The following is a 25,795-nucleotide window of genomic DNA, read 5'->3' on the forward strand; positions in this document are numbered from 1 at the left end:
GCATCCGTTCCCGCACTGAGCGGAAATGGATCAGAGGAAACAAGCCGACTCCCGGCGTGACCCAGAGCCACCGCCCCCGGCGAATTACGATGTGCCCTCCCCCCAGGGAGGCAGGAGAAACAGAGACCAACATGCAAGACATGCGTGCGTCTCCACATACGCAGCAGGCCGCACCATGCGGCATCGTAAGATAACACCGAGGGCCGGTGAGAGGAGAGAGGAACGGCAGTGGCTGAGCACTCAGAAGCGGGAGCGAATGAAAGACAGCCCCGGGAGGAAGCATAAAATAAAGAATTTTCCCTGTTTCTGTTTTTCATTTTGTTTTTTTCAAACCTGAAAGAACCGGTGCAGGTGCTGTCCTTCCTGGGGTGAGTGAGCCGGGTTCCCCGGTATCACCCCCGCGCTGTGGGAACTCATCAGTGGGGTCCTCAACCTCTCAGTCTAAAAGCCTCTAATACCAGGGGGGATGGTCCCATCAGGACCTGCCGACCCCCTGGGAGGCTGAAACACGTCTGCTCTCTGAAAATTTTTTCTTCAATTTTCTTTTTTTTTTCTTAAAGAGATATTAAGCCTAACTGTGCTCACTGGAATTAAACCTAGTCCTAGCATTTTTTTTTTAAGTCCAGACTGTAGGTTTTGCACCTCCATCATCTGCTGGAGACAGAGAAATACTGATGGACTGTAGGTGGCACCTCAGAGTATAGGGCAGAGTCAGTCATAAACGTCTCTGTCTCCATCTGCTGAAGGGGAAGCAAAACCCAGGAGTCTGGACTGATCCGGGTACGTACAGAGAATAAATATATTCTTCCTCATCAGATCCCAGTCAGATATAACCTAAATCGCACACTGCTCGCTATGCTCCGGAGGAATGTATTTCTCATAGAGTCCCAAGGATGATATGCCTTTGGACCACATTCTTAGCAAGACTCCAGGAGAATGTATTTATTCACTAAGTCACAGGCAGTACTTACCCAGAAAGTAAATTTTAATGAGACATGCGTGGAACTTTCTGTCCTCACCTGAATCTGGATACCTTGTTATTTTATGCATCCAGCTGATGGCTCTAGATATATTTGCATTGCTTCAGACAACTCTATTTTGAGTGTATATTATCAGCCCCAACATTCAAGGGTATGCAAACTTTTGAACAGGACCATTTTATTTTTTGAGTCACGGAAACGGTTAAGAAATTTTAAATAAAATAAATTTTTAAATAGTGTACAGTTTTGCTGCTTTTCCTGCCAAAAGGAGACAAAACTCCTCAAAATGGGTGACAATGTCTGACCTGGGTAGCAGGGAGTCTGTTGAATAGCAGTTCAGAAGATGACACCATGTTACCAGATGTTGAATCTTTCTGGGTCAGATCCAAATATATATCCCTGGTGACTTACACAGTACATCCAGGGTTCATCCCTCCCTTCGGATCCACAGAGGCTCCTTTCACAACTGCTTTCTGGCAGAAGAGTGTCTCACTGGGATCTGCTCGTGCCTCCCTATCTCTTTCTACATATCTGCTCAGGCCTATCAGGAAGTATGCATCTCAGTCTCTGTGCACAGTATGAATCTGTTTCTCGGAGTCGTAGAACACAGTCCCCATGCGGAATTGTGGTTCCTCCTGCAGGTACCAATGGCTCACACTGAATTCTGGGAAGAAGAAAGTTATCTCTCTGTTGGCTGATTCTGGCGAATCTGAAAAACAGGAAAGGACATTCTGTAGGAGACACTCCACTCGTGAGGGAAGCCTTGACTGCTTTTTTCTAATCACTTGTTTCATTTCTCCCCCATATCCCTTTACTCAACACCATCTACCCCTCATACATCTTACCCAGCACAGCTATGTCTCAGAGACATGCACCTCTAAACTCCTTAACTCGGAGACTTGTGGCTCCCATACACATTATTCTAGTGCTGACTACCCCAACCATCACTATCTGCTTCTTCAGAGTCTTCTATTCCTAAGCAAGTAGAAAGAAGCAGAGACCATAAACAAGAGAACAAAATTGCAGAGAGCCTCATGTACTGACCATTTTTCCCATAGACCCAGAATGAGAAAAGCTTTAGTAAATCAGGTCCAGAGGTAAAGCAAGAGTACCATACCATTCCTAGATACACTAGTGAAAGTTAAAAGTAAAGAGGAGGGTCTGTGAGACTAATCAGGGAAGGAAAGGGATGTATGGAAGGAGACTACAAAAAAAGCAGTAATGAAGAACTGTAAATTGAGTCTCTAACGTGTCAGCTGCCTTGAAGTGCTTATTAGGAGATTCTTAACTGAGTCACAGGGAGTGTTCTCAAAATGGACTGTGACAACTCCTTACCTAAGTTGCAGTTTGTGTTCCTTGTGTCTCTCAGTTCACTCATCCCCATATGAACTGTGACCCCTCCATCCTAATGGCAGATGGTATGTGCATGGGGCTTTGGCTCCTTACCTGAGCCATGGGTTGTGTTCCTGGTGTCTGTTAGTCCGTACATCCCCCGTATGGACTCTGGCTCTGTGCTACGAGCTCTGAAGACTTTTGTTGGGCCCATCAGAGACCTCCAGAGCTGGATTGCATCCTCATGAGCCAAAACATATGCCCTCATAGGACCACTAAGCATAAAGAGACAGATCAAGAATGTATGTTGAAAGATGGTCAGTTACAGGTAATAATATGCACACTAGCACTCTTGTAGGCCAAGACATGTTTGTATCAGGTACCATGGTCTGACAAGAGGGATGAGGGCCAGCAAGACAACTGCATTCTAGTGGAGGTAACATTACCCAAAGGAAATAAAAAAGAGACAATTATATACTCAAAACATATACAAATGACACCAGAACTATCACAGGGCTCAGAGATATATCATCACAACCACTGTAAGAAGAGAGAGTCACAAACATGAGATTTGCATGAGTTTCCTCCTGGGGCTGAGATACAGTTGTGCTCATAAGTTACATACCCCTGGCAGAATTTGTAACGTGTAGAATTTTAAGAAAACATGCGTGATCATACGTAACACGTCTGTTATTTTTAATGTGTTTAATATTAAACTATTTTATGCATCACAGAATAGCACAATCATTAAACCATAGCAATAAAAGAAAAAAATAAAACGGTCCTGTTCAAAAGTTTGCATACCCTTGAATGTTGGGGCTGATAATATACACTCGTGGACACACACAAGTTGAGATGGAAATGAAGGGTAGGTATCCACACCTGTGCATTGTTTGATTGTAATTCAATGAGTTTCTTAGCTCTTGAGAAACTCTTGTGCATTTCACCCTGAGCTGCGTTGACTTTGGTGGTTACTGAAGCATGGGGAAAACAAAAGAACTGTCAAAGGATCTGTGAGCAAAAGTAGTTCAACTTTATAAATCAGGAAAAGGAAATAAAAAAAGATATCCAAAAATTTGAAAATGCCCAGAGCCCTAGTGGAATGAGCTTTAACGAAAGTGGTAATGGCTTTCCTGCATCTACATAGGCTCCTGAAACCACCTCCTTAATCCAGTGAGCTATGGTAGCCCGCAAAGCTGGTTCGCCCTGTTTCCCGTCCACTAAGAAGGACAAATAGGCAGTCTGTCTTTCGGACTGGTTCTGAAACTTCCAGATACTACATCAAAAGCCTACTGACATTCAAATGGCGGAGGAGGTGGTATTCTTCCATGTCCTTGTGCTTATCTAGGGATGGCACTGAAATGGTCTGATTCAAATGAAAGTTCGAGACTACCTTGGGGAAGAAGTATGGAAAGGCACGAAGCTGTAATGCTCCTGGAGTCATCCAGAGGAATGGTTGCCGACACGACAATGCCTGTAGTTCAGAGATGCAACATGCCGAACATATAGCCACCAGGAATGCCGTTTTGAGGATTAATAAATGCAAGGAAAGACTGCACAGTGGCCGAAAGGAGGGCCCTGCCAAAAACTCCAATGCTAGATTAAGATTCCACAAGGGAACGGGCCACTGTAGGGATGGCCAGAGGTGCTTCACCCTTTTCAGAAAACGGGCCATGTCCAGATGAGCTCTCAATGAGAGAGCAGCTACCTGGACCTTCAAGGAGTTAAGGGTCAAACCTTTATTCAAGCCGTCCTGCAAAAATTCCAGAATTAGTGGGATTTTGACCATCTGAGGGCAAACACCGCGTTCCTCGCACCAGGCCTCAAATACTCTCCAGACTCGCACATATGCTAGAGAGGACTTCCAAGCATGGAATAAGGTGACAATTACTGCTGCCTAATATCCTCGCTTCATCAGGCGAGCACTTTCAAGGGCCAGACTGTAAGACAGAATAGAGTCGGATCCTCGTGAAGGACCGGTCCCTGCTGTAGCAGGTCCTTGTGCGGTGGGAGGCACAGGGGGGTCTCCACCAGGAGTCTCTGCATGACCACATACCACGGATGCCTGGACCAATCTGGAGCTACTAGTAGGATTAATCCCCTGTGGTACTTGATTCTGCGAATGACCCTGCCTAGGAGGAGCCACGGAGGGAAGGTGTATAGCAGCTCCTCTTCCAGCCAGGTCTGAATGAGAGCGCCAATCCCCAGTGTCAGCTGATCTCTTCTGCGACTGAAGAATTGGGGAACCTTCGCACTGTGAGATGTGGCTAACAGGTCGATGGATGGGACACCTCAGCGATCTACTACCAGTTGAAAGGTTTTGGCCAACAAAACCCGCTTTCCTGGATTCAGACTCTCCCTGCTTAGAAAGTCTACTCTGATGTTGTCTTTTCCTGCATTCCGGGAGACTGAGATCATTTGTAGATGTATTTCTGCTCATTCCATAAGAAGATCTGTCTTCTGTGACACTTGCTGGCTTTTAGGCTACCGTTGCATTGTCCGACATTACACGGACTGCTTGACCCTGGAGTATGTGGCTGAATTGTAGACATGCCAATATGACTGCCTGGGCTTCCAGGTGGTTTATGTTCTAGAGAGCCTCTTCCTTGGTCCAATGCTCTTGGACCATTAGTTCCTGACAGTGAGCTCCCCAACCCTGGAGGTTCACATCTGTCTTGAGGACCAGCTAGTTCGGAGGGGAGAAGGGTACACCCCTCGCCAGATGAGCTTCCTGCAGCCACCACTGGAGCCGAGAGCACACTTCCATCGGTAAGTGTAGGCCAATCAAATAGTCTTGAGACACTGGGTTCCAATGTGACAGCAGGGAACGTTGAAGTGGTCGCATGTGTGCCCTCATCCAAGGCACTACTTCCAGGGTTGCAGCCATAAAACCGAGAACTTGAAGATAGCTCCACACCGTCGGGTGTATCGTGTTCCTCAACAGATGTACTTGGGACATCAACTTCCTTATCCACGTGATCAGGAAGAAGACCTTGCCCTGCCTGGTGTCGAACTGGACTCCCAGATATTCCAAGGACTGGGAGGGTTTGGGACTGCTTTTGTCCAGGTTTATGACCCAACTGAGTTCCTGAAGCAAGGAGGTCACCCTGTTGGTCACCAGGAGACTCTCTTCCATGGACTTTGCCAGGATCAACCAGTCGTCCCAGTACAGGTGCACCAGGATTCCCTCTTTTCTCAATGCTGCTGCTACGACCACCATGATCTTGGAAAATGTTCTGGGGGGTGGTGGCTAGGCCAAAAGGCAGTACCCGGAACTGATAATGACGACACAGTACTGCAGAGTGTAGGAAACATTGATGTTCTTGATTGATAGGAATGTGTTAAGTAGGCCTCGGATAGGTCCAGGGAGTTTAAGAACTCTCCCGATTATATGGTCATTATCATGGAACGTAGGGCTTCCATACGAAAATGATTCACTCGTACATGTCAGTTGACGCTCTTGAGGTCCAGGATGGGGCGAAAGGAACCTTCCTTCTTGGGTACAATGAATAACACCCTGATTTTCCTGGGGTGCAGGTACTGGGATTATAGCACTCATCCTGATGAGCCTTAAAAGAGTAGTCTCCATTGCCTGCTTCTTGTATTGGGAGTGGCAAGAAGACATCATGAATATGTCCCAAGGAGTGCTGTGAAATTCCAGCGCATATCCTTCTTGTATGACCTCCAGTAACCATTGGTTCGAAGTGATATCGACCTACCTCTGGTAGAAAAGGGACAATCGACCCCCTATCTCCTCGTTCTGAGGGTGGGTTAGCAAATTTTCATTAGGGGGGGTTCAGGACAAACCTGAAACTGAGCCTGCCCCTCTCATGGGCTGTCGACTACGAAAGGACTGAGACCTCCCAAAAGGCAAAGACCTCTGAAATGTCTAGTTTCTGTAGGAGCTAAAGCGTTGGGTGCCCCTGGATTAACCCCTCATAGGTGAGGGGCGCTATAACTGCTTTCTCTTATCTTCTGGTATCTGGCCAGCATTTCCAATTCGCTTCCGAAAAGGAGTGATCCTGTAAAGGGCATCTTTGTAAGATTTGCCTTGGAGGTTGCATCCGCTGACCAATTCCGCAGCCATAGCTGTCTTCTAGCTGAAGTATGGACTAGATTTGAGCCCACTTCAGCTAAAAAGGCGGCGGCGAGTTCCATAACTGCTCTGGAATTCACCTCCAAGTCATCCATCTCCTGAAAGAGGAGTACGCATGAACGAGCTACCAGGGCACAACAAGAAGCAATCTGTAAGGTCATTGCTACTGTGTCAAAGGCCTGTTTAAAGATGGATTCCATCTGTCTATCATGCACATCTTTTAAGGCTGCTCCACTCTCCACTGGGACAGTTGTTCATTTAGAGACGGCACAGATCAGTGCATCCACTTTAGGGAAAGGCAAATGCTCTTTCAATGCCGGATCCAGTGGTAACAGAGCTTCTAACGTTCGTCCCCCTTTAAAACTTGCTTCTGGGGCATCCTATTCCAGGTCAATCAACTCCTGGGTGGCTTCCAGTACTGGAAAGTAGCAAGAGGCTTTCCATAGGGAAATCAGAATGGCGTTCTTCTTTGGATCCGTCAGAGTCCTCCCCAGGAACTCCCAGCATCTTCAGGGTCTAAAAAGCCAGGGCCAGCAATTTGTCTCTATGGAAAAATTATAATATGGTCAGATACAGTTCTAAACCATGGGGAATTTCCCCATCTTCCAAGGAATCTGTAGCCTCCTCTTCATCCGTGCCTTCTGGGACCCTACCAGGGATACCCTTGGTGAGGAGAGGCATGCCTCAAGGTCTGCCGATAGGAGTGGGAAACGGAGGGCTTACTGGCTGAGGTTCCATCCAGACAGGGGCAAGTGAGGTAGCAGACTGCGCCTGTATGAAGGCTTGAAGGCCCTGGAAAAATTCCACCCAAGAGAAGGCAGCTGGGTCCATGACTAGCCCAGGAGGTACTGTGGTAGGTGCTGCTGAATGTCCCTCTCCCATGGATGACCCAGTCAAGGGAGTACTCAGATCCGGGGTACTTCCAGTTAAGGCTGTGGCTAACCCATCCTCTGAATGGAAGGAGCTGGGCTTAGCAAAGTCCAGGGAGGCCAGCTCTCCCTGGGCTTCCTCACAGTGCTGATATAAGTTGGAATCCAGGTCAGATTGTGAAGCTCTAATATGACAAGCAGCGCAGAGAGAAAGGCACTTATGTTTCTTGGCTATTGGAGCCATTGGCGGCAGTAACTCTGTGTTCTGTTGGCTTGTGCTTAAAATGTTATGTGTACAGATTTCGGGCACCTAGGCGGGATGCAGCGAGGCACATGCACAGCCCATGCGCCCGGCTTTACCTGTATTCTGTGCTTAGTAGGTTGTGCACATATGTACGCGTGCGACATTATGCGCACTGTGCGTACCGACATTCTATGGAGGGCAATACGGCACGCAGGGGCGGATTGCCCTATCGGGGGATCAGGCTTCCTCCAGTGGGCCAGTCGCTCCCATCACGTGATTTTTATTTTTTGACTTCCCAGCCAAAGAGAAGAAGAGGGTCTGCTAGTGCTGCAGCCCAAAGAGAAACCTGTGGGGCCGCAGCAGAGCCATCCTGCCACAGCCAGAAGACAGCCATGCGGGGCTAGAAGAGAGTCCTGCAAGGCTGTGGCAGAGCCCATCCTGGCCAGCAATAGCTGAAAACTGGAAGAGGGGCCGCAAGCCCCCGCCGGAGCCCAAGCAGAAGGGGCCGCGAGCCACTGCCAGAGCCCAAGCCAGCAGCAGCTGAAGAAAGGAAGAGGGGCCGCGAGCCACTGTTGGAGCCCAAGCTGGCGGCGGCTGAAAAAAGTGAAAACAAGCCCAAGTGTCACTGCCAGACCCTGGGAGAGTGACGTCGCTGCTAACCGCTGCCGCCGGAGAAAAGAAGACCAGGCTGGCGGGGGCCGAAGAAAAGAAGACCAGGCCAGTGGGGGCCGAAAAAATGAAGACCGGCGCTGCTAGCCGCCGCCGGAGACGAGGCCGGCGGGGGCCGAAAAAATGAAGACCGGCGCTACCAGCCACCGCCGGAGATGAGGCCAGCGGGCTGAAGATAAGCTGTTGAGCTGGGGGGCTTTTGTGTGTGTATATGTGAGGCAGGGAGGGTGCTTCTGTGTCTGTGGGTGTGACTTGTATGTGAGGCAGGGAGGGTGCTTCTGTGTGTGTGTGTGGCGTGTATGTGAGGCAGGGAGGGTGCTTCTGTGTGTGTGTGTGGCGTGTATGTGAGGCAGGGAGGGTGCTTCTGTGTGTGTGTGGCGTGTATGTGAGGCAGGGAGGGTGCTTCTGTGTGTATGTGGCGTGTATGTGAGACAAGGAGGATGCTTCTCTGTGTGTGGCATGTATGTGAGGCAGGGAGGGTGCTTCTGTGTCTGTGTGGCATGTATGTTAGGCAGAGAAGGTGCTTCTGTGTGTGTCAATGTGAGAGAGAGATGGAGCATGTTTTTGGCTGGCTGTGGCTGTGAGAGAGAGGGGGCATGTGTGTGATTGAGCCTGTTTGCCAGTGAGATAGAACATGTGTGTGATTGAGAGCTTGTGTGTAAGAGAGCGAGAGCATTGTGTGATTGAGAGAAACTGGCCAGAGAGGTGAGAGAGAGAGAGAGACTGGTTGGGGAGATGATTGGTGTGTGAGACAGAAACTGGTCCTGAGGGTGTGACTTGTGTGTGTGAGTGAGAGAGAGAAGAGACTGGTTGAGGTCCCTAAGAAAGAGGACCGTGAGGACAGATTCAGCAGCTATTGCTGCTTCTGGTGTGGTCTGCAAGGGAAAGGAGTAGGAGAACTGCTGAAGAGGGTAAGTAAAGGTGGATTTTTAAGTTCATTTTTCTTGATTGACTACTATTTTAATTATTGGGTAGTTTGATGTGTCTGCTGTTTTGAAATATTTTATTGGTGTTTGGTAAAGCTTTCAAAATTTGCATGAGTCTTTAATTATTGGATATTCTATTCATCAGCTGTTTTGAAATTATTTTATTAGTATGATTTTACTATTATGATTAATGATTTATATATTTTGATTTTATTGATTGTTTCATGAGGAATGGTGAAATTTTTGTTTTTCCATTGTTGCACTGTATAAAGTCTGGCGTGAAGCGCTTTACAGTTCAGTTTTTGTCTGCACATTTCTATTTATACTTTATGTGGCTTTATTTTGTATTTGGTGAGAGTTTGTGTTCTGCATGCAAAGACTGAGATGAAGCATTCTTTTAACATGTGGTTTCTTTGGAGGATCTGTAGTAGCTTGGCCTATTCTGTTTTCCTGATAGGAGGTGTATTGATATTTTAGATGCTGGTGTAATATTTTTGGTATTCTTTTTCATAGGTGGGGTTGTTATTCGTTGAGTGTTGGCAGATAGTACTGTGTTGATACGGGAGGACCATGCTGAAATATATCACAATAGGTATGATGCCATATGAATTCCAAGATGCAAAGTTTTCTTGTTGGCATCACAACAGTGAATGAAATTATCACAACAACGTGTATATTAATTTTACCTCAGAATGTCACTTTTTCTGACTCTGGGATTAAGCCCGTAAATTCAAGCTGCTGGTGACTGTGGAACAGTGTATTGTTGTACTGCCACCTGCCCTTCTACTGAAAATAGTAAATGTTCTCAAACTAATAGGTTTCTTGTTAAATGAAAGTACTTACTGAAATATTTTATAAATGATATATGTGGGCACATCCCATGGATTTTATAATGTGCGTGTCGGGTAGCCTTTTTTTTTATGTTTTAAGGGGGTGTGTGCATATATATGTAAATTATATTGTATGTGTAATTGGGTACCCATGGGCCAGTATGGAGAAAAATCCCCGAGCCACTATTTTCCCACAATCCGCCCCTGACGGCACGCACAAAGATGCGTGCAGGATGGTGCCACCACGGCCTACCAAGTGGTGTACCGACCAAGCCTAAAGCAGGGCCTAGCCCACCGGGAGACTGCTCAACCCACTCAGAAGCCCAATGGCATTGAGAACACGTCGGTATGGCGCGCCAAGCAAGGAGACCAGAGGCAGTCTTACTGAAACCCCTCCAAATGTCTCTGAATCAGGAGGTAAATCTTCTCTCTCTCTCTCTCTTTTTTTATTTTTTTTTTTACTTACCTGGGCTCAGCGCTTACCGGCTGAGTACAGAAACGGTCTCTCTGGCTGTGGGGGAGGAGGTCTTTGGCCATCCCCTGATCCTGATTCTAGCAGAGTTCTTTTAATGCTGAAGCTTCATGTTTTGTCAAATTTGAAAAAGGCCATTTGCCAGAAAAGCATCGACACAAATCTTCTAATGCAATTTGATGAAAAGTAGAAATAACCGCATCGGCCGGACCTGGTGGAAGCCATGTTGATTTATTTCTTAATATCGACATCTCAGGTCCACTCGGCTGGTTGATGAAAAAGTGCTTAATATATAATTTGCGAACAAATTTAAACAGCGCTATTTCAAGTTGGAAAAGATTTGCTTTCGGGGTCGGTATAAAAGTTAATCCTTTGTTCAGGACTTGTATTTGTATCAATGATAATGTGAGGGAAGACAGATTAAGAATCAGAGATTCCGATAAGTCTGAGATCGTGTTTGATGCGTGTAGTTTTGAGACTCGTCTTGCCAACTGGCTCCTCTCGATCGCGAGGGGAACCGGTTTCTGCGACTTCGTCCTAAAAAAAGATTGTCTTGGGTGAAATCTCTTCTTGTCCTGTATTAGCAGTCTTTGTTACTAGCTCATTGCCAGAGGAGTCGTCGCTTCCTGAATCAAAGGTGACTTTGTTGTTTTTTGACTGAATTTTGTTTTCACTTATCCATGGGTAGACATAACCGTGTGTGTAGTCGCGTTCATCACGCTGGAACTTATCAAACTTCAACTTTTTGATGTCAGATCTGAATTTATCAATAGATTCATTTAATGTGTTAAGTTGTTCTGTATTAGAACCCTTGTCAAAATTTGTGGATCATTTTCTAGCCCCTTTTGTGAGTTCTTTACAATCATACTTCAGAAATTCCCAAGAAATGATTAAGTTTCTCGACGACCAACATTTTGACACCACAAATCTCTTTTTGGTTACTTTAGACGTCGAAGCACTATACACAAGCATCCCACAGGATGAAGCCATGAATATCGCTATGGAATTTTTCAAATTACGATCCAGACCTCACAGAATCCCATCTTCTTTTCTACTATCCTTATTGGAGATAGCCTTGACTAAAAATGTTTTCGCTTTTGAAGGTCAATATTTTCAACAGACTTGCGGCACTGCAATGGAAGCCACAATGGCCCCTGACCTAGCTAATTTATATATGGGACGATTTGAGAAACAGTGGATATATTCTAACAACCCTTACACACAGTTTATGCTGGTCTGGAAACGTTACACAGATGATGTTTTCATGCTTTGGAATGGACCCACGGACAATTTCAATCAATTTTTACTTTGGCTCAATAGTTGTAACCCACACCTTCATTTTACTGCCAACATCCAGAAAGATCAGATCAATTTTTTAGATATTAAGATTACCAAAACCAAAGATGACTTCATAACTACTCTTTATCGGAAGCTGGTGAGCAGCAATATTTTTTTTACATTTTACCAGCACTCATCCCCGCTCATTAAACTATGCACAACTTTGCACAACTTTGATTGAATATCAACATCAAGCAACGATACTGAGCGACAGATTCCTTGCAAGAGGGTATCCAAACCGTTGCATTAAACGTGCCGTCCTACGAGCTAAGTGAATGGCTGTTTTTACCTCGATCATCTGACACTGATGAGATTTTGACGTGTGTTTACCTTTTTCTTCCATGACACACAAGATGAAACAAGTGATATACAAAAATTGGCACATTCTGCAGATACATGAAGAATTCCACAATACACGTAGATTCACTTTTACCCAAGGTTCAAATCTGAAAGATCAATTAGTACACTCTGATTCTTCTATACTTAACAATCTACATTCAACAGGTCCTCATACTGCCTGCGGATCTTGCACTGTCTGCCATATTATGATACAAACGTCAGCAATATATTTTTCTAAAAACAGCAATTGTTCATTTAAAGTACAATACCAATTGTCTTTCTACAGGAGTGATCTATATTATTCAATGCCCTTGAAATATGTGGTATGTTGGCAAAACAAAACGCTCTTAAAACCCGGCTCATTGAACAACGTTTATGTATAGCCACACATCGGGTGACGGCTCCATTGGTTACACACTTTTGATGAGTTTAAAGCTTGTGTACTAGAACAGATACAACCAGCTTGGCATGGAGGTGACTTTAACACACAATTATTAAAGGCCGAACAGCGCTGGATACATCGTTTATGTACAGTTCACCCTGAAGGTTTAAATGCTGTGCTAGAACTTAATGTCTTTTTATGATAGTCCTTCTGTACCAGAATTCCATAATAATTGTAGTTTATTTTTCTTCATTTCTTGACATTGATGACACACAGATGTGAGTCATCACGTTGCCAAAAGAGCGGGCTATTTAAGTTACCATACTGGAATGATGCGGCCTCTGTCCCGAAGTTTGAAACATTCAGAGACATGGCGTCCTAAAGAAGAGGTTTGCTACACCACAACAATGAAGTTAAGTTATTTTATTATCTCTTGTTGAACTATGTCTGATATCTCCGTTGTTTTGTGTTTACAGAATAACATACATACATTGTTGCAAGACGTCTGGGCACAATGTTACTATTCCCTATGCAGTGACTCCTGATGAAGCAACTTGTTGTTGCGAAACATCGGCTGCTGTCGAATCAACTACAAGAGATTCACTCAAGGGCACAGACAGACAGATTGTTTAAAAACATCATTTTGTCAAAAATATTGAAGCACTTTTGTGATCCTCCTAACTGCAAATGATTGAAATGACTGGACGGCTTTGATTATTACAAAGCATGTTGTCAGGCTTGCTGATGCGGTTTTAACACATATATACAATATAGAAATTAAAAAAAAAACCAAACCTAAAAAATAATATTGGTTTGGTGAAAGCAGTCCAAATTTTGGATTGACAGATTCCTTTTGTATTATTTACACGCTAGGAAATACATAATGCTAATAACTAAGGGTATGCACACTTTTGAACAGGACAATTTTATTATTTCCTTTATTGCTATGGTTTAATGATTGTACCAGTCTGTGTTGTACAATAATTTAATTTGAAACACATTAAAATAACAGACATGTCTTGTCTGATCACTCATGTTTTCTTAAAATGCTCTACTTCTTACAAATTCTGCCAGAGTTATGTAAATTTCTGAGCATAACTGTATATTCTCATTAAGGGTAATGAGACAGAAACATGAGACACACATATACCGGTATTCTCACTGAGCCAACATATAACTTGATGGGGAACATGAGAAGGCATCACATACTTGACACACACAAGGTTACCAGAGTGCCCACAGAACCAAAGCCCCCCCCCCCCCTCCCGGGTCAGTGACACAAAGGAAGGTCTCACTTTCCTAAGGGCTCTCAGCTCTTTAAAAATAAGAATGAGAAAGCTATTAGAGCTCTAAACACATCTGCCATCTCTTCACAGTAATGGAATAAGAACACAAAGAATTCAAATTTGCATACCTGGACATAAATTCAACCAGTCGCTGATAGAAGAATCTACCTGCAGTAACGAAGACAAAAGGGAAAAGTAAAGGGACAGAGAAAAGCAAAAAAAAAACAAAAAACCAGGAAGAAAAGAAAAAGGGAATGACATAAGGAAGAGAAAATGGAAAAAAAAAGAGGACAAATGGCAGATGAAACTTAATGTGGACAAGTGCAAGGTGTTGCATATAGAGAAAAATAGCCCTTGCTGCAGTTACACCATGTTACGTTCCACATTAGGAGTCACCACCCAGGAAATAGATCTAGGCACCATAGTGTATAATACATTGAAATCACCTTCACCAAAAGAACCAGAGCCTGGACATCCAACCGATAATGCCTAGCAAAGGTGTGTAAAGATTTCCAAGTAGCCGCCCTACAAATTTCTTGCGGCAAAAACTGCTGACACTCCGTCCACTCGAAGTCTGACTGGAAGTGGACGGCCATGAGTCAGGTACGCCGAACCAATAGCTTCTTTCAACCAGCGAGCAATCATCGCCCTAGACGCCTTATGCCCTTTTTTGGGGCCACTCCACAGCACAAGAGATGGTCCGACATACGGAAGCTATTTGTAACCTCCAGATAACTCAACAGCACTCGACGCACATCAAGTTTCCTCAGATCTCTAAACTGGGGATCAGAGCGGTCCAAATCTGGAAAGGATGGAAGTTCTACCGACTAATTCAAATGAAAAGAGGACACCACCTTTGGGAGAAAAGAAGGCACCATCGGCAAAGAGACTCCTGCATCCATAATCCTCAAAAAAGGCTCTCTACAGGACCAATCCTGAAGTTCTGACACCCAGCAAGCTGAGGAAATAGTCACGAGAAAAACCACCTTTAACGTGAGATCTTTGATCATCACCCTCTTCAGAGGCTCAAATGGCACCACACACAAAGCTTTGAGAAACATATTTAGGCTCCACGATGGACAAGGATTTCGTACCGGAGGATGCAAATGTTTCGCCCCTCGGAGAAAACACCCCACATCCGGATGAGCGGCTAAGGCTACACTGCTATTTTACCATAGAAACAACTGAGGGCCGCCACTTGCACCTGCCAACCCCCTGGGAGGCTCGAGAGGCTGCCTTGTGCTTGCTGAGTTTCTTCTTCCTTTTCTGTTTTTTGTTTTGGGTTTTTTTTTAATTATTCCTTCAACTAAAACTGTTCTCTAAATTTTTTTTTTTTTTTTTAACTATCTGACTAACTACAGACTGTAAGGGTTTGCACCTCCACCATCTGCTGGAGACAGAGAAATACTGATGGACTGTAGGTGGCGCCTGAGGGTATAGGGCAGAGTCAGTCAAAACTTCTCTGTCTCTACTGGTGGGGAGGCAAAACCCAGGAGTCTGGACTGATCCGGGTACATACAGGGAATACATATTGAGACTAAATCCACCTCACTTTCAGGGCTCTCCAACAATGATACATAGGAAAATTAGTTCTTACCTGATAATTTTCATTCCTGTAGTACCACGGATCAATCCAGACCATGGGTGCCTGGGAGCCTCTGAGGAGCTGGGCGGGAGATTGAACCCCGCTCCCTCCTCACATAATCAAACTGCTGCCTTTTTTTTTTTTTAAATTTAAAGACAAGTAAAAAATATATTCTGTGAAAGCTTGGGAAAACAAAAACAGTTTATTCACATTAATAATTCATTGCATTCACAGAGGCAGGGGTATAATAATCCTCCCTGAAGCTCCACCGAGGTATGGGCATCTCGGGGCACGGCAGCAGATACAAAACGTGGGGAGAGGGACTGGCACCACCAGTATCACCCACACTAGGTCACCGGGAAGGGAACCTGGGCTGACAGAAATCAAGGGGCAAAGCCCCCCTAGGAACCGCGAGGGAGACAGAACTGTCTGCCCTGACACAGTCAGTCAGAGAAAAAAAATCTCTTTTTTTTTAATATATTTAAAAAATAAGAAGTAAATTAAAAGAGTACTTGCGTGAGCTTGCCCCAGAGAAAGGAGAGGAAAGAAAACACAGAGGGCAAGCTAAACAGGGAACCAAAGGGTGAGCTGTTCCACCTGCTGGAGACAGACAAATACTGAGGGTTCCAGGGTAGGTTCCGTCCTTATATGGGCTGCCCTTAGAACTTTGGTCTGTCTCCACCTGCTGGAACGGGGGCTTAACCCATGGTCTGGACTGATCCAGGTACGTACAGGGAAAGAGGGACTAAACACACCCCAAAGATAGCACACCCCGTTAGTGATACACAGAGTTCCTATATCCACCCCGCAGACAGGGCTTCCCATCAGTGATATATACAGGGAATAAACTCATCCCCAAAGAGAGAGCTCCCTATCAATAATATGTAGATAGAGGGAATTAGTTCCTCTATGCAAACAAGGCTCTCTCCTGGAGTTCTTCCCCTGTGGTTACCTGAGTGTTCTCTATAGAAATTCTGAGAATCTTCTCTTCTCCAGCTCAGCTCTTTATTTCGCACAATCAGGAACTTGTTATTCAGAATCTTCTCATGAACTGCCTAAGATAAAGAGAAAAAGCACACGAAATATCTAAATATTTTCTCTCACATAATGTGTAACCACAGAGAAAACAGGGCGCAATGTTCAATTTTACTGCACTCAGGACAGGTAACCACATTGAAATCAGGACACATTATCCCTGCTAACATTCACAGAGCACATCAGCTTGATGAATCACAAATTACCTTGAAAATGACTGGATGGGCCACAGCATCAGGCTTGATCACAGCCAAAGTAAGCTGGAGTATCCTGACACTACCCACCGGTGGCATTATTAGAAGTGATGACTTCCTACTTGACAGAGATTAGAAACAAAAAAGTTATTACATTGGAATGCCCATCTTCTCTCTATTATTAATCCAACCTAGTCTAAATGGGTTGCCATTTCAGATGATTTCTCTATTGCTTTACTTACTGGTAACACTTGTAGTTTTTACAAGATTCTAGAATACTTTTTATGTGTAATGGTGTGATGTTTGCTATTTCCCATCTTTAATGAGTATTAATCATTAATATACAAAATTTTGACAATTCTGTCAACAATTTGTGTGGTATTCTTGATGTAATCTATTTGGTCATTTGGATCTGATTATACTAAGTTCATTAAAAAATGGAGAAATTACTTACCTGATAATTTCGTTTTCCTTAGTGTTGACAGATGGACTCAGGACAAATGGGTATAGTGTGCTCCTGATAGCAGATGGGAGACGGAGTCAGATTTCAAGCTGACGTCAGCCTACATATACCCGTGCAAGAAGCTTAGCTCTTTAGTATTCTCCTCGAAAAGCGACTGTGGATATATGTGTGTTTTAATAACTTGATTACCTTGGTTAACTTGATTAACTAGGATTGGTTAAACTGGTTTCCAAACTGGAGACCGCCAGTACACTCAACCGAAAAACGCCGACACCCTGCAACTATGGGTGTCTTGAACTAGGGGTAATACCTGGCTTACCCGTGCTTGTATTGTTCTCAGGGATTGTCACCCAAGGTTTCCGGATTCCGGGGCAGCTGTGGGCGGGATGCTGAGTCCATCTCTCTACACTAAGGAAAATGAAGTTATCAGGTAAGTAATTTCTCCATTTCCTAGCATGTAGCAGATGGACTCAGGACCAATGGGATGTACAAAAGCTACTCCCGAACAGGTGGGAGGCTGCCTGTGGCCCACTTAGTACTGCCCTTGCAAAGGTTGTGTCCTCCCGGGCCTGGATATCCAGGCGGTAGAACCTGGAGAAGGTATGTACGGAGGACCACGTTGGCGCCCGACAGATCTCGGCAAGCGACAGCATCTTGGTTTCCATTCAGGACACTGCCTGGGCCCTTGTAGAATGGGCCTTGATGTGTAGAGGTGGAGGTTTCCCTGCCTTTATGTAGACTGCCTTGATTACTTCTTTGATCCAGTGGGCTATGGTTGCCCGCGAGGCCGCTTCCCCCTGTTTCTTCCCGCTGTGAAGGACGAATAGGTAGTCCGTCTTTTGTACAGCTTCCGACCTTCCGAAGGTGTGAGTCTTCCGAGTCCTTATGTTTGTCTGGAGATAGCAGCGAGATGGTTTGGTTAAGATGAAACTGAGAAAACACCTTCAGGAGAAAGGAGGGGACAGTGCGTAGCTGTATGGATCTCGGTATGAACCTGAGGAACGGTTCCTGGCAGGATAGCGCTTTAAGTTCGGAGATGCAACGGGCTAGACATATTGCCACTAGGAAGGCAGTCTTCAAGCTCAGGAGCCGTAGTGACAGACCATGTGTAGGTCTGAAGGAAGATCCCGCTAGGAAGTCTAGAACTAGATTGAGATTCCATAGGGGCACCGGCAACTTTAATGGTGGTCGGATTTGTTTGACCTCTCTCAGGAAGCGGGAGACATCTGGATGGGTTGATAGACTGATGCCGTCCACTTTGGCTCTAAAACAGGCCAGCGTGGCCACCTGAACCTTGAGGGAGTTGAGAGACAACCCCTTCTTCAAGCTGTCCTGCAGAAATTCCAGGATCATGGGGATTTTGACTGTCCATGGAAGGATCTCACGGTCCTCACACCAGGCTTCGAATACTCTCCATATTCGAATGTAAGCTAGAGACGTGGAGAACTTGCGTGCTCGGAGCAAGGTGTCAATCACTGCCTTAGAGTATCTGCTCTTCTTCAGGTGAGTCCTCTCAATGGCCAGACCATAAGAGAGAATCGAGTCGGATCTTCGTGGAGGATCGGTCCTTGCTGGAGAAGGACCCTGTATGGAGGTAGGCACAGAGGGTTCCCCACAAGAAGTCTTCGCATGTCTGCGTACCATGGCCTTCTTGGCCAGTCCCGGGCCACTAGACGTACTAGTCCCTTGTGGTGTTCTATCTTGCAGATGATCCTGCCCAATAGTGGCCATGGGGGAAAGGCATACAGCAGGTCTTCCTGTGGCCAGGTCTGGATGAGGGCGTCGATTCCCCAGGATTGCAGCTTTCGTCTGCGGCTGAAGAACTTGGGAACCTGAGCGTTGGATCTGGTTGCCAGTAGATCCATTCCTGGGGTCCCCCAGCGGTTTATTATCAACTGGAAGGCTGCGGTCGACAGTGTCCATTCCCCTGGGTCTAGTCTCTCTCTGCTGAAGTAGTCCGCAGAGATGTTGTCTTTTCCCGCGATGTGGGCAGCTGAGATTCCTTGCAGGTTTGCTTCCGCCCACGCCATGAGGGGGTCTATTTCCAGGGACACCTGTTGGCTTCTGGTTCCTCCCTGGCGGTTGATGTATGCAACTTTTGTGGTGTTGTCCGACATGACTCTGACAGATTCTCCCCAGAGTCTGTGGCCGAATCGTAGGCAGGCTAGTCTGACTGCTCGGGCTTCCAGTCAGTTTATGTTCCATCCCGACTCTTCCTTGTCCCACTGTCCCTGTGCTGTCAGTTCCTGACAGTGGGCTCCCCACCCTCGCAGGCTCGCATCCGTGGTGAGCAAGATCCAATTCGGTGAGGATAGCCTTATTTCTTTGCTCAGGTGGTCCCCCTGTAGCCACCATTGGAGCTGCGTTTGAACCTCTGTTGGGAGCTGGAGGTGCACGGAGTAGTTCTGGGATGTCGGATCCCATCGTGACTAAAGGGAATGTTGTAGTGGGTGCATGTGGGCCCTTGCCCATGGAACGACTTCCAGGGTTGATGTCATGAGACCGAGGACTTGGAGGTAGTACCTTACCTTGGGGCGAGCATAATTCAGCAGTTTTCGCAGTTGATCCATCAGTTTCCTTCTCCTTGGAGGGGGGAGGACAACCTTGTCTTGCTTGGTGTCGAACCAGACTCCCAGGTACCCTAGCATCCGGGAGGGCTGTAGGCAGCTCTTGGCTGTGTTGATGACCCACCCGAGATTCTGCAGTAGATTCTTGACTCTGGTGGTCGCCTGATGACTTTCCTCTGGAGGTTTTGCCCTGATCAGCCAATCTACCAGGTAAGGATGTACGAGAATTCCTTCTTTCCTCAAGGTTGCCGCCACTACCACCATGATTTTGGTGAAGGTTCGAGGGGCGGTAGCTAGCCCGAAGAGTAGCGCTCGGAACTGGTAGTGATGGCCCAGTATTGCGAAGCTTAGGAAGCACTGATGATTGTGGTGGACCGGGATGTGGAGATAGGCTTCGGATAGATCCAGTGACGTCAGGAATTCTCCCGGTTATACTGCGCTTATTGCTGAGTGTAGGGTTTCCATGCGGAAGTGCGGTACCCTCAGGTAGCGATTGACGGTCTTGAGGTCCAGGATGGGCCTGAACGTTCCCTCCTTCTTGGGGACGATAAAATAGATGGAATAGTCACCAGAATTTTGTTGGTGTGTGGGCACTGAGGTTATCACCTTTAGGCTGAGTAGTTTTGTCAGTGTGGTTTCTACTGCCGTCCTCTTGGAGAGGGAGTGGCACGGTGATCTCACAAATCTGTCTGGAGGGATGCTGTGGAAGTCTAGATAGTATCCCTGTTGAATGATGGTTAGGACCCACTTGTCCGATATTATCTCGACCCATCTCTGGTAGAAGAGGGTAAGTCTGCCCCCTATGACTTCTTCCTGTGGATGGGTCTGTTGATTCTCATTGTGGGGTGTGGCCGGGGCCTGTACCTGAGCCAGCTCCCCTCTTGTTGTGACTGTTCCAAAAGGACTGGGCCCTGCCTGCGGGGCGAGATGCTTGGTATGTGTTTTTGTACGGTCCAAAACGCTGGGCTCCTCTGCCCTTGGTTCTTCGGGGAGCGGAGCGCTTGTTTCTTTTGTTCCTGTCCTCCGGTAACTGACATACTGGGGATCTGCCCCATTTGTTGGCTAACTTCTCCAGTTTGCTTCCGAACAGGAGGGATCCTTTAAAAGGCATTCTTGTGAGGTTCGTCTTGGAGGTCGCGTTGGCTGACCAATTTCTGAGCCATAGTTGCCTTCTGGCTGCCACTATGGAGGAGACGCCCCTAGCTGAGGTGCGCACCAGGTCAGAGGCCGCATCCGTGAGGAAAGATATAGCCGGTTCTAATGTTTTGATGGAAGGGGTTGCGTCCCTGGAGAGGAGCAAGCAGGCACGTGTCACAATGGTGCGGCAGGAAGCAATCTGCAGGGTCATTGCTGCGACATCAAATGACTGTTTAAGGATGGATTCCTGACGTCTGTCCTGGGCATCCTTGAGTGCAGCTCCTCCTTCGACTGGGATGGTAGTGCGCTTTGAGATAGCGCTGACCATGGTGTCCACTTTTGGGAACCGTAGGAGTTCTTTGGCCGTGGGTTCCAGGGGGTATAGGGCTTCTAGGGCCCATCCTCCTTTGAAGCTGGCCTCCGGAGCATCCCATTCCAGGTCAATCAGTTGTTGTACGGCCTACAGCATTGGGAAATAGCATGAGGCCTGACGGAGACCGACCAAAACTGGGTTCGTCTTTGGCTCCGCTGTGGTACTCGCGCCTGGAATGGCCAGCGTCTTCAGAGTCAGAGACACGAGAGATGGCAACTCGTCTTTGGAGAAGAATCGCATCATGGTTCGGTATGGTTCCATTCCTGGAGGAATTTCCCCTTCCTCCAGGGAGTCAGACTCTTCCCCCAAGGTGTCTGTGTCCCCTAAAGGGAGGCTTTTGCTTTGGTGGGGCACATCTCGAGAGGTCCAAGAAGTGCTTGGAAGGTCTTGCGCTTCTGGTGGGGACTGGGGCTGTGTTGCAGGCGGTACCGATTGTGCCTGGACAAAGGTTTGCAGCCCTTTGAAGAATTGCACCCAGGAAAAGGTTCCTGGGTCCATATTAAATCCAGTGGAGGCCCCGGAGGTGCCCACTTGAGTAGGGGCTGAGTTGGAGATACAGAGGTCTGGGGTACTATCATTGGTGGAGCCAGATCCCTCTACTGGCTGAGGAGGGCCTTGCTTTGGTTCCCCCTGAGTCTCTTCACACTGCAGGCATAGGGCAGAGGGCACTTCGGGTTGCGCAGCTCTCAGGTGGCAGGCTGGGCAGAGGGCTTGTCCCTTGACTTTCTTGGCCGGCGGTGCCATGATTTGTGCGCGTGGAGTGGCTCAAAACTCGTCTGTGCGCTTAGGTGCGCGCGCAGGGAGACTCAGTTGTGTGCTCCGGGTGCGCCGACGATGTGCGTGCAGGATGCGGAAGATGTGCGTGCAGGCCGCTATTTGTGCGCTTGGCGGGGATGCGTGCGCCGCTGTGCGCCCAGCACCGTTGTGCGTGCCGCCGTGAGCAGACGTTGGTTGTGTGCACGGCTCAGGTGAGCGTACAATGTGGTGCTCAAGGGGGGGAAATGGCACCAACGGCCACGCGGACAAGATGGCGACCCCCCCCCCCCCCCGGAGGGTCTCCATGAGTGCGGACCCTCGCACCGGATCGTGGTCTAGCCCGGACGGGGCTGCTCAACCCGATTTAACAGACGCCGGAAGGACGATCTGTGTGGCTAGGCGAGCCTCGGAGACCGGAGACTTTAAGAGAGTTTTCTACCTTACCTTGTCTCGGTGCTTCCCGGTCTCGTGCCGGGCGGTCTCCAGCTGCAGGGGGAGAGGGTAGTACCTTCACCGCCGGGCTCGGTGTTGCACCCACTGCCTCTCAGCCGTTCCCGTTGCCAGGGGCTAAGTCCACGTCGGGAACCAGCTGCCAGACCGAGGCCTACCTCTGAGGGATCTCGGAAATCACCTCAGGAATTCTCAACTGGAGGAGGGACCCATAGGTAGCACCGCAGGAGAGTAGGGCTCGTCAGTAGAGGTAAGATTTTTTCTTGCTTGAAATTTTCTTTGGTTTGAATACTCTAACGCTGCACAAGCGTGTATAGAGTCCCGAATTGCTATGGAGACGGAGAAATACTGAAGAGCAGAGCTTCATGCAGGGGTATATGTATTAGTGCTGACATCAGATTGATATCTGACCCGTCTCCAACTGCTATCAGGAGCACACTATACCCAGTGGTCCTGAGTCCATCTGCTACACGCTAGGAAATTGTCCTAACTTTCCCAATCACTCCTCGGCTAAACTGTTATTAGTAACTTGCCTTCCATCTCCTCTTTCTCTAGAAAGACAGGGAATTTGATGGCTACAGTCTCCACAGGGCCAATGCTACCTGTTTTTTTCATCCTGTGCAAACGATTGTGCTGCCCCTTCCAGTGGTAACTGTGGTGGTGGCAGCAGAAGCCACAGAGCTAGTTACACCAGCTGCCTCTCGCTCTGATTCTATACCCCAAAAACAGTGGTCCCAATTATTTTCCACCAACGGTCATTTGAAAATAAAGACCTACAGTGGAGGGCCAGTTCATGGCTCTCCAAGCTCAACTCCTATTCTATTGTTGTCCTTCTCCCCTCACCTCCTCTTGCTCCAATCCCTTGCTTTCCCTTTCACCCACCCCTTCCTCTGGTCCATTGTCCCTTTTGCCTCCTCCACAGTCCATTCCTCCTGCTTAATTCTACCTTCCACTCAGCTCATTACCCAACAGCTGATACACAGACTCCCTGCCAGAAACTGGCTGCTCTTCTGCCACTCTAGGCCTCCATCTTCTCTTTTCCTCTCTCCCCTTCCCTAAATTCTGCACTGAATATTGTGAAGTCACAGAATATAAGACATTAATAAGTAAATAAATTCCTTCTTTCTGCTGATCTCCTTCCATTCTTCCCCTCCTCTCACCCAATAACTTTCTTCCTTGCACCCCATTTCTTTTCTCCCCTTTCCTTGTCTTTGCTGCTCTTCCTCATCCTTTCCTCCTGCTTCCCTTCCACATCTGATTGGCTCTCCTGAGCAGAGTGAAACCAATTGGCTGTGGGAGATAATCTGCAGCCTGCACTGCTGATTTTGGATCAGCATGACAGAGACATAAGATTCCGGGTGCCGACCCGTGCAAATACATGGTGTACCAGTTCTATCCCCCCCCCCCCCCCATTGTTGCCAAATTTGCTATTTCATGCCAATTGAGCTACGTTTGCTCCTGTTGTATGGAAAAACATGGGGGGGCAGGGGGGTTGAGCTGCTTTCAGGCTGGACGCTAACATTCCCCTCTTGTTGTTAGTCTCTTTTTTTTCTTAGCCTGCAAAGCAGTCACAGAGTGATGATGAGCAAGCAGCAGCTGACTAGAAGCGATAGAAGCAGACACCTACTGCTGCAGGACACAGGTGGAACATGCAGAAGAGGGAGTTCTTCTACCATGCCGAAGAGGGAGTTCTTCTACCATGCCATGTGCCTCTGCTAGGGTTACTTTACTAAACAGGATTGATCCATTCCAGGATTCACCCCACTGTGTACAGAGACTTGTAGTCCTGATTTCCCTATTGTAGTCCCTAAGAAAAAAGCAAGACTACAAGTTCTTGCATGTAATGAGGGAAACCCTGGACTGGATCAACTCTGTTGGGCAAATCTGAAGACAGTTCCCTAGCCTTCATGTCCACTGCCACTGAGTTGCCTCCCGTACATCTCAGACCCATGCCCTGCCCGTTTTTCTGGGATGAGCAGTCTGCCCCTGATGTTCTGGGAGTCCACTGAAGTGACAGCTTCACCCCCAACCTGCTGAAGCTTCCACTGCTACTAAGCCCCCCCCCCCCCAACATTTTACAGTACTGAAGCTCCCTAATGAAGCTTCTGCCTGGGAACCAGAGAGAGACTGAAAGATAGGTGCAAGAGATAGAAAAGACTTTTTGCTTGGTAACTGAGGATTAGCCTGACAGAGAAGACAAAGTAATATGGTGGGAAAGGGGGTTTGGGGAGAAAAAGGGAGAATGCTGAGCACTATAGGAAGAGCAGACAGAGGGGGGTCAATAAGAGAAGCACATAAGTTGATGGCAGGAGTGGGAAAGAGGGAAGCATGGGGGAAGAGAAGGGAGGAGAGCAGGGAAACAAGAGAGAAAGAAAGAGGGGTGGAAGACAGGAGGCAGAAGAGTGGACTGTGGGGTAAGGTGCTTTCCTGACCAAATGATGAGGAGAGGGAGTTATTTTGCTTTGTTTTTCTGGTCAAATGCTCTGGGGGCGGGGATGGAATTGCTTTGCTTGTCAAATGCTGCTGTGCAGGGACCATTGCTTTGTTTTCCTGGTCAAATAATGAAGCAAAGGATTATAAAGCAGAGCAGATGTGGATGGGCCATATGTTCTTTATCTGTCTGGTATTCTAACCACCCAGAAATGCCTTTTCTCACTATGAGTAATCATATGTACATACTGGGCATATGCATTAAGTTTACCTACATACAAGTAGTATGCACTCACTTTTACCCCCCAAAAAACGACGTGCTATTAGCAAGAGTAAATTTGTGCAGTTAGCTTTGGGAGGTTAATTTTCAAAGGAAAATTTCTTGCACACTTGTCTTTAAAAACTGATATAAAATCCGTATTTGCCTTTTAATTGATGTGGGTTGTTACAAAATTACTTCCTATAAGGAATTAATTACAAAGTTCAATTTTTTTTTTATTGTTTTGCTTGACGCATGTTTATTTGGATACATTACCATAGTATAAGTGTGTATATTTAATACATCAGAATGAAATAATTATTGAAAATACCATTTATATTCACCTTTATCTGGTCTTTTGAAAACCGGGCTTGAGATCCCCCTCCCCTTTACCCGGAGGTGCTTGAGCTACAGTAAGGCTTGTTTTCGGCTACAAACCCCGTTTAAAACATGGCAACACTGCCCTCTTTCCTGCTCTTGGCGCCTTGTAGGACGTGCGTGCATCGTAGACTTATCACAACTTCTCTCTCACTTTCCGGCCCAGACATGCTCTTCCTCCACCTCTCAGTATCCAAACCTGTAGAGAGATGCGGATAAAGCTCTTGCTCTTCCTTCTTGGATAAGGTATCCAGCACAGCAAAACATATTTATTTAAGTCTATAAGACCCACCTCCCACACTTTCCGCACACCTTAAGAAACTAGCTGAACAAATAGCGGAAGAGAAGGGCGAAATGTCCCGGAAACCGGAAGTTAGCTTTTCTACATCATTGCTGCAGATATAC

At 46.9% G+C, this 25,795-nt stretch overlaps 1 protein-coding gene across 2 annotated transcripts; it reads right to left on the minus strand.

Annotated features, from left to right (window-relative positions):
• Nucleotides 1-1,113: 1,113 nt before the first annotated feature.
• On the minus strand, nt 1,114-25,789 carry NME6 (NME/NM23 nucleoside diphosphate kinase 6). 2 transcript variants are annotated; one of them, XM_029616008.1, is made up of 6 exons: nt 25,357-25,789; nt 16,590-16,698; nt 16,301-16,403; nt 13,892-13,931; nt 2,427-2,587; nt 1,114-1,689 (listed from the first exon to the last, which is right to left on the minus strand). In XM_029616008.1, exons 2-6 carry the CDS (start codon nt 16,674-16,676, stop codon nt 1,541-1,543), a joined length of 540 nt encoding a protein of 179 aa, XP_029471868.1. In that variant the 5' UTR covers nt 16,677-16,698; nt 25,357-25,789; the 3' UTR covers nt 1,114-1,540. The 2 variants fall into 2 exon arrangements, with proteins under 2 accessions (XP_029471868.1, XP_029471867.1); XM_029616007.1 differs by having other exon boundaries at nt 1,115-1,689; nt 16,590-16,695.
• Nucleotides 25,790-25,795: the final 6 nt, after the last annotated feature.

The sequence above is a fragment of the Rhinatrema bivittatum genome, chromosome 9, assembly GCF_901001135.1.
Source record: "Rhinatrema bivittatum chromosome 9, aRhiBiv1.1, whole genome shotgun sequence".
Taxonomy (NCBI): Eukaryota; Metazoa; Chordata; class Amphibia; order Gymnophiona; family Rhinatrematidae; genus Rhinatrema; species Rhinatrema bivittatum.

Excerpts from the sequence above, each read along its gene's own strand:
- NME6 (XM_029616008.1), bottom strand. The coding sequence starts at position 16,676 with ATGCCACCGGTGGGTAGTGTCAGGATACTCCAGCTTACTTTGGCTGTG. Across the intron at positions 16,404-16,589 it reads CCCATCCAGTCATTTTCAAG|GCAGTTCATGAGAAGATTCT; the intron begins GTAATTTGTGAT and ends TCTTTATCTTAG. Across the intron at positions 2,588-13,891 it reads CTGGTTGAATTTATGTCCAG|TGGTCCTATGAGGGCATATG; the intron begins GTATGCAAATTT and ends CTTTATGCTTAG.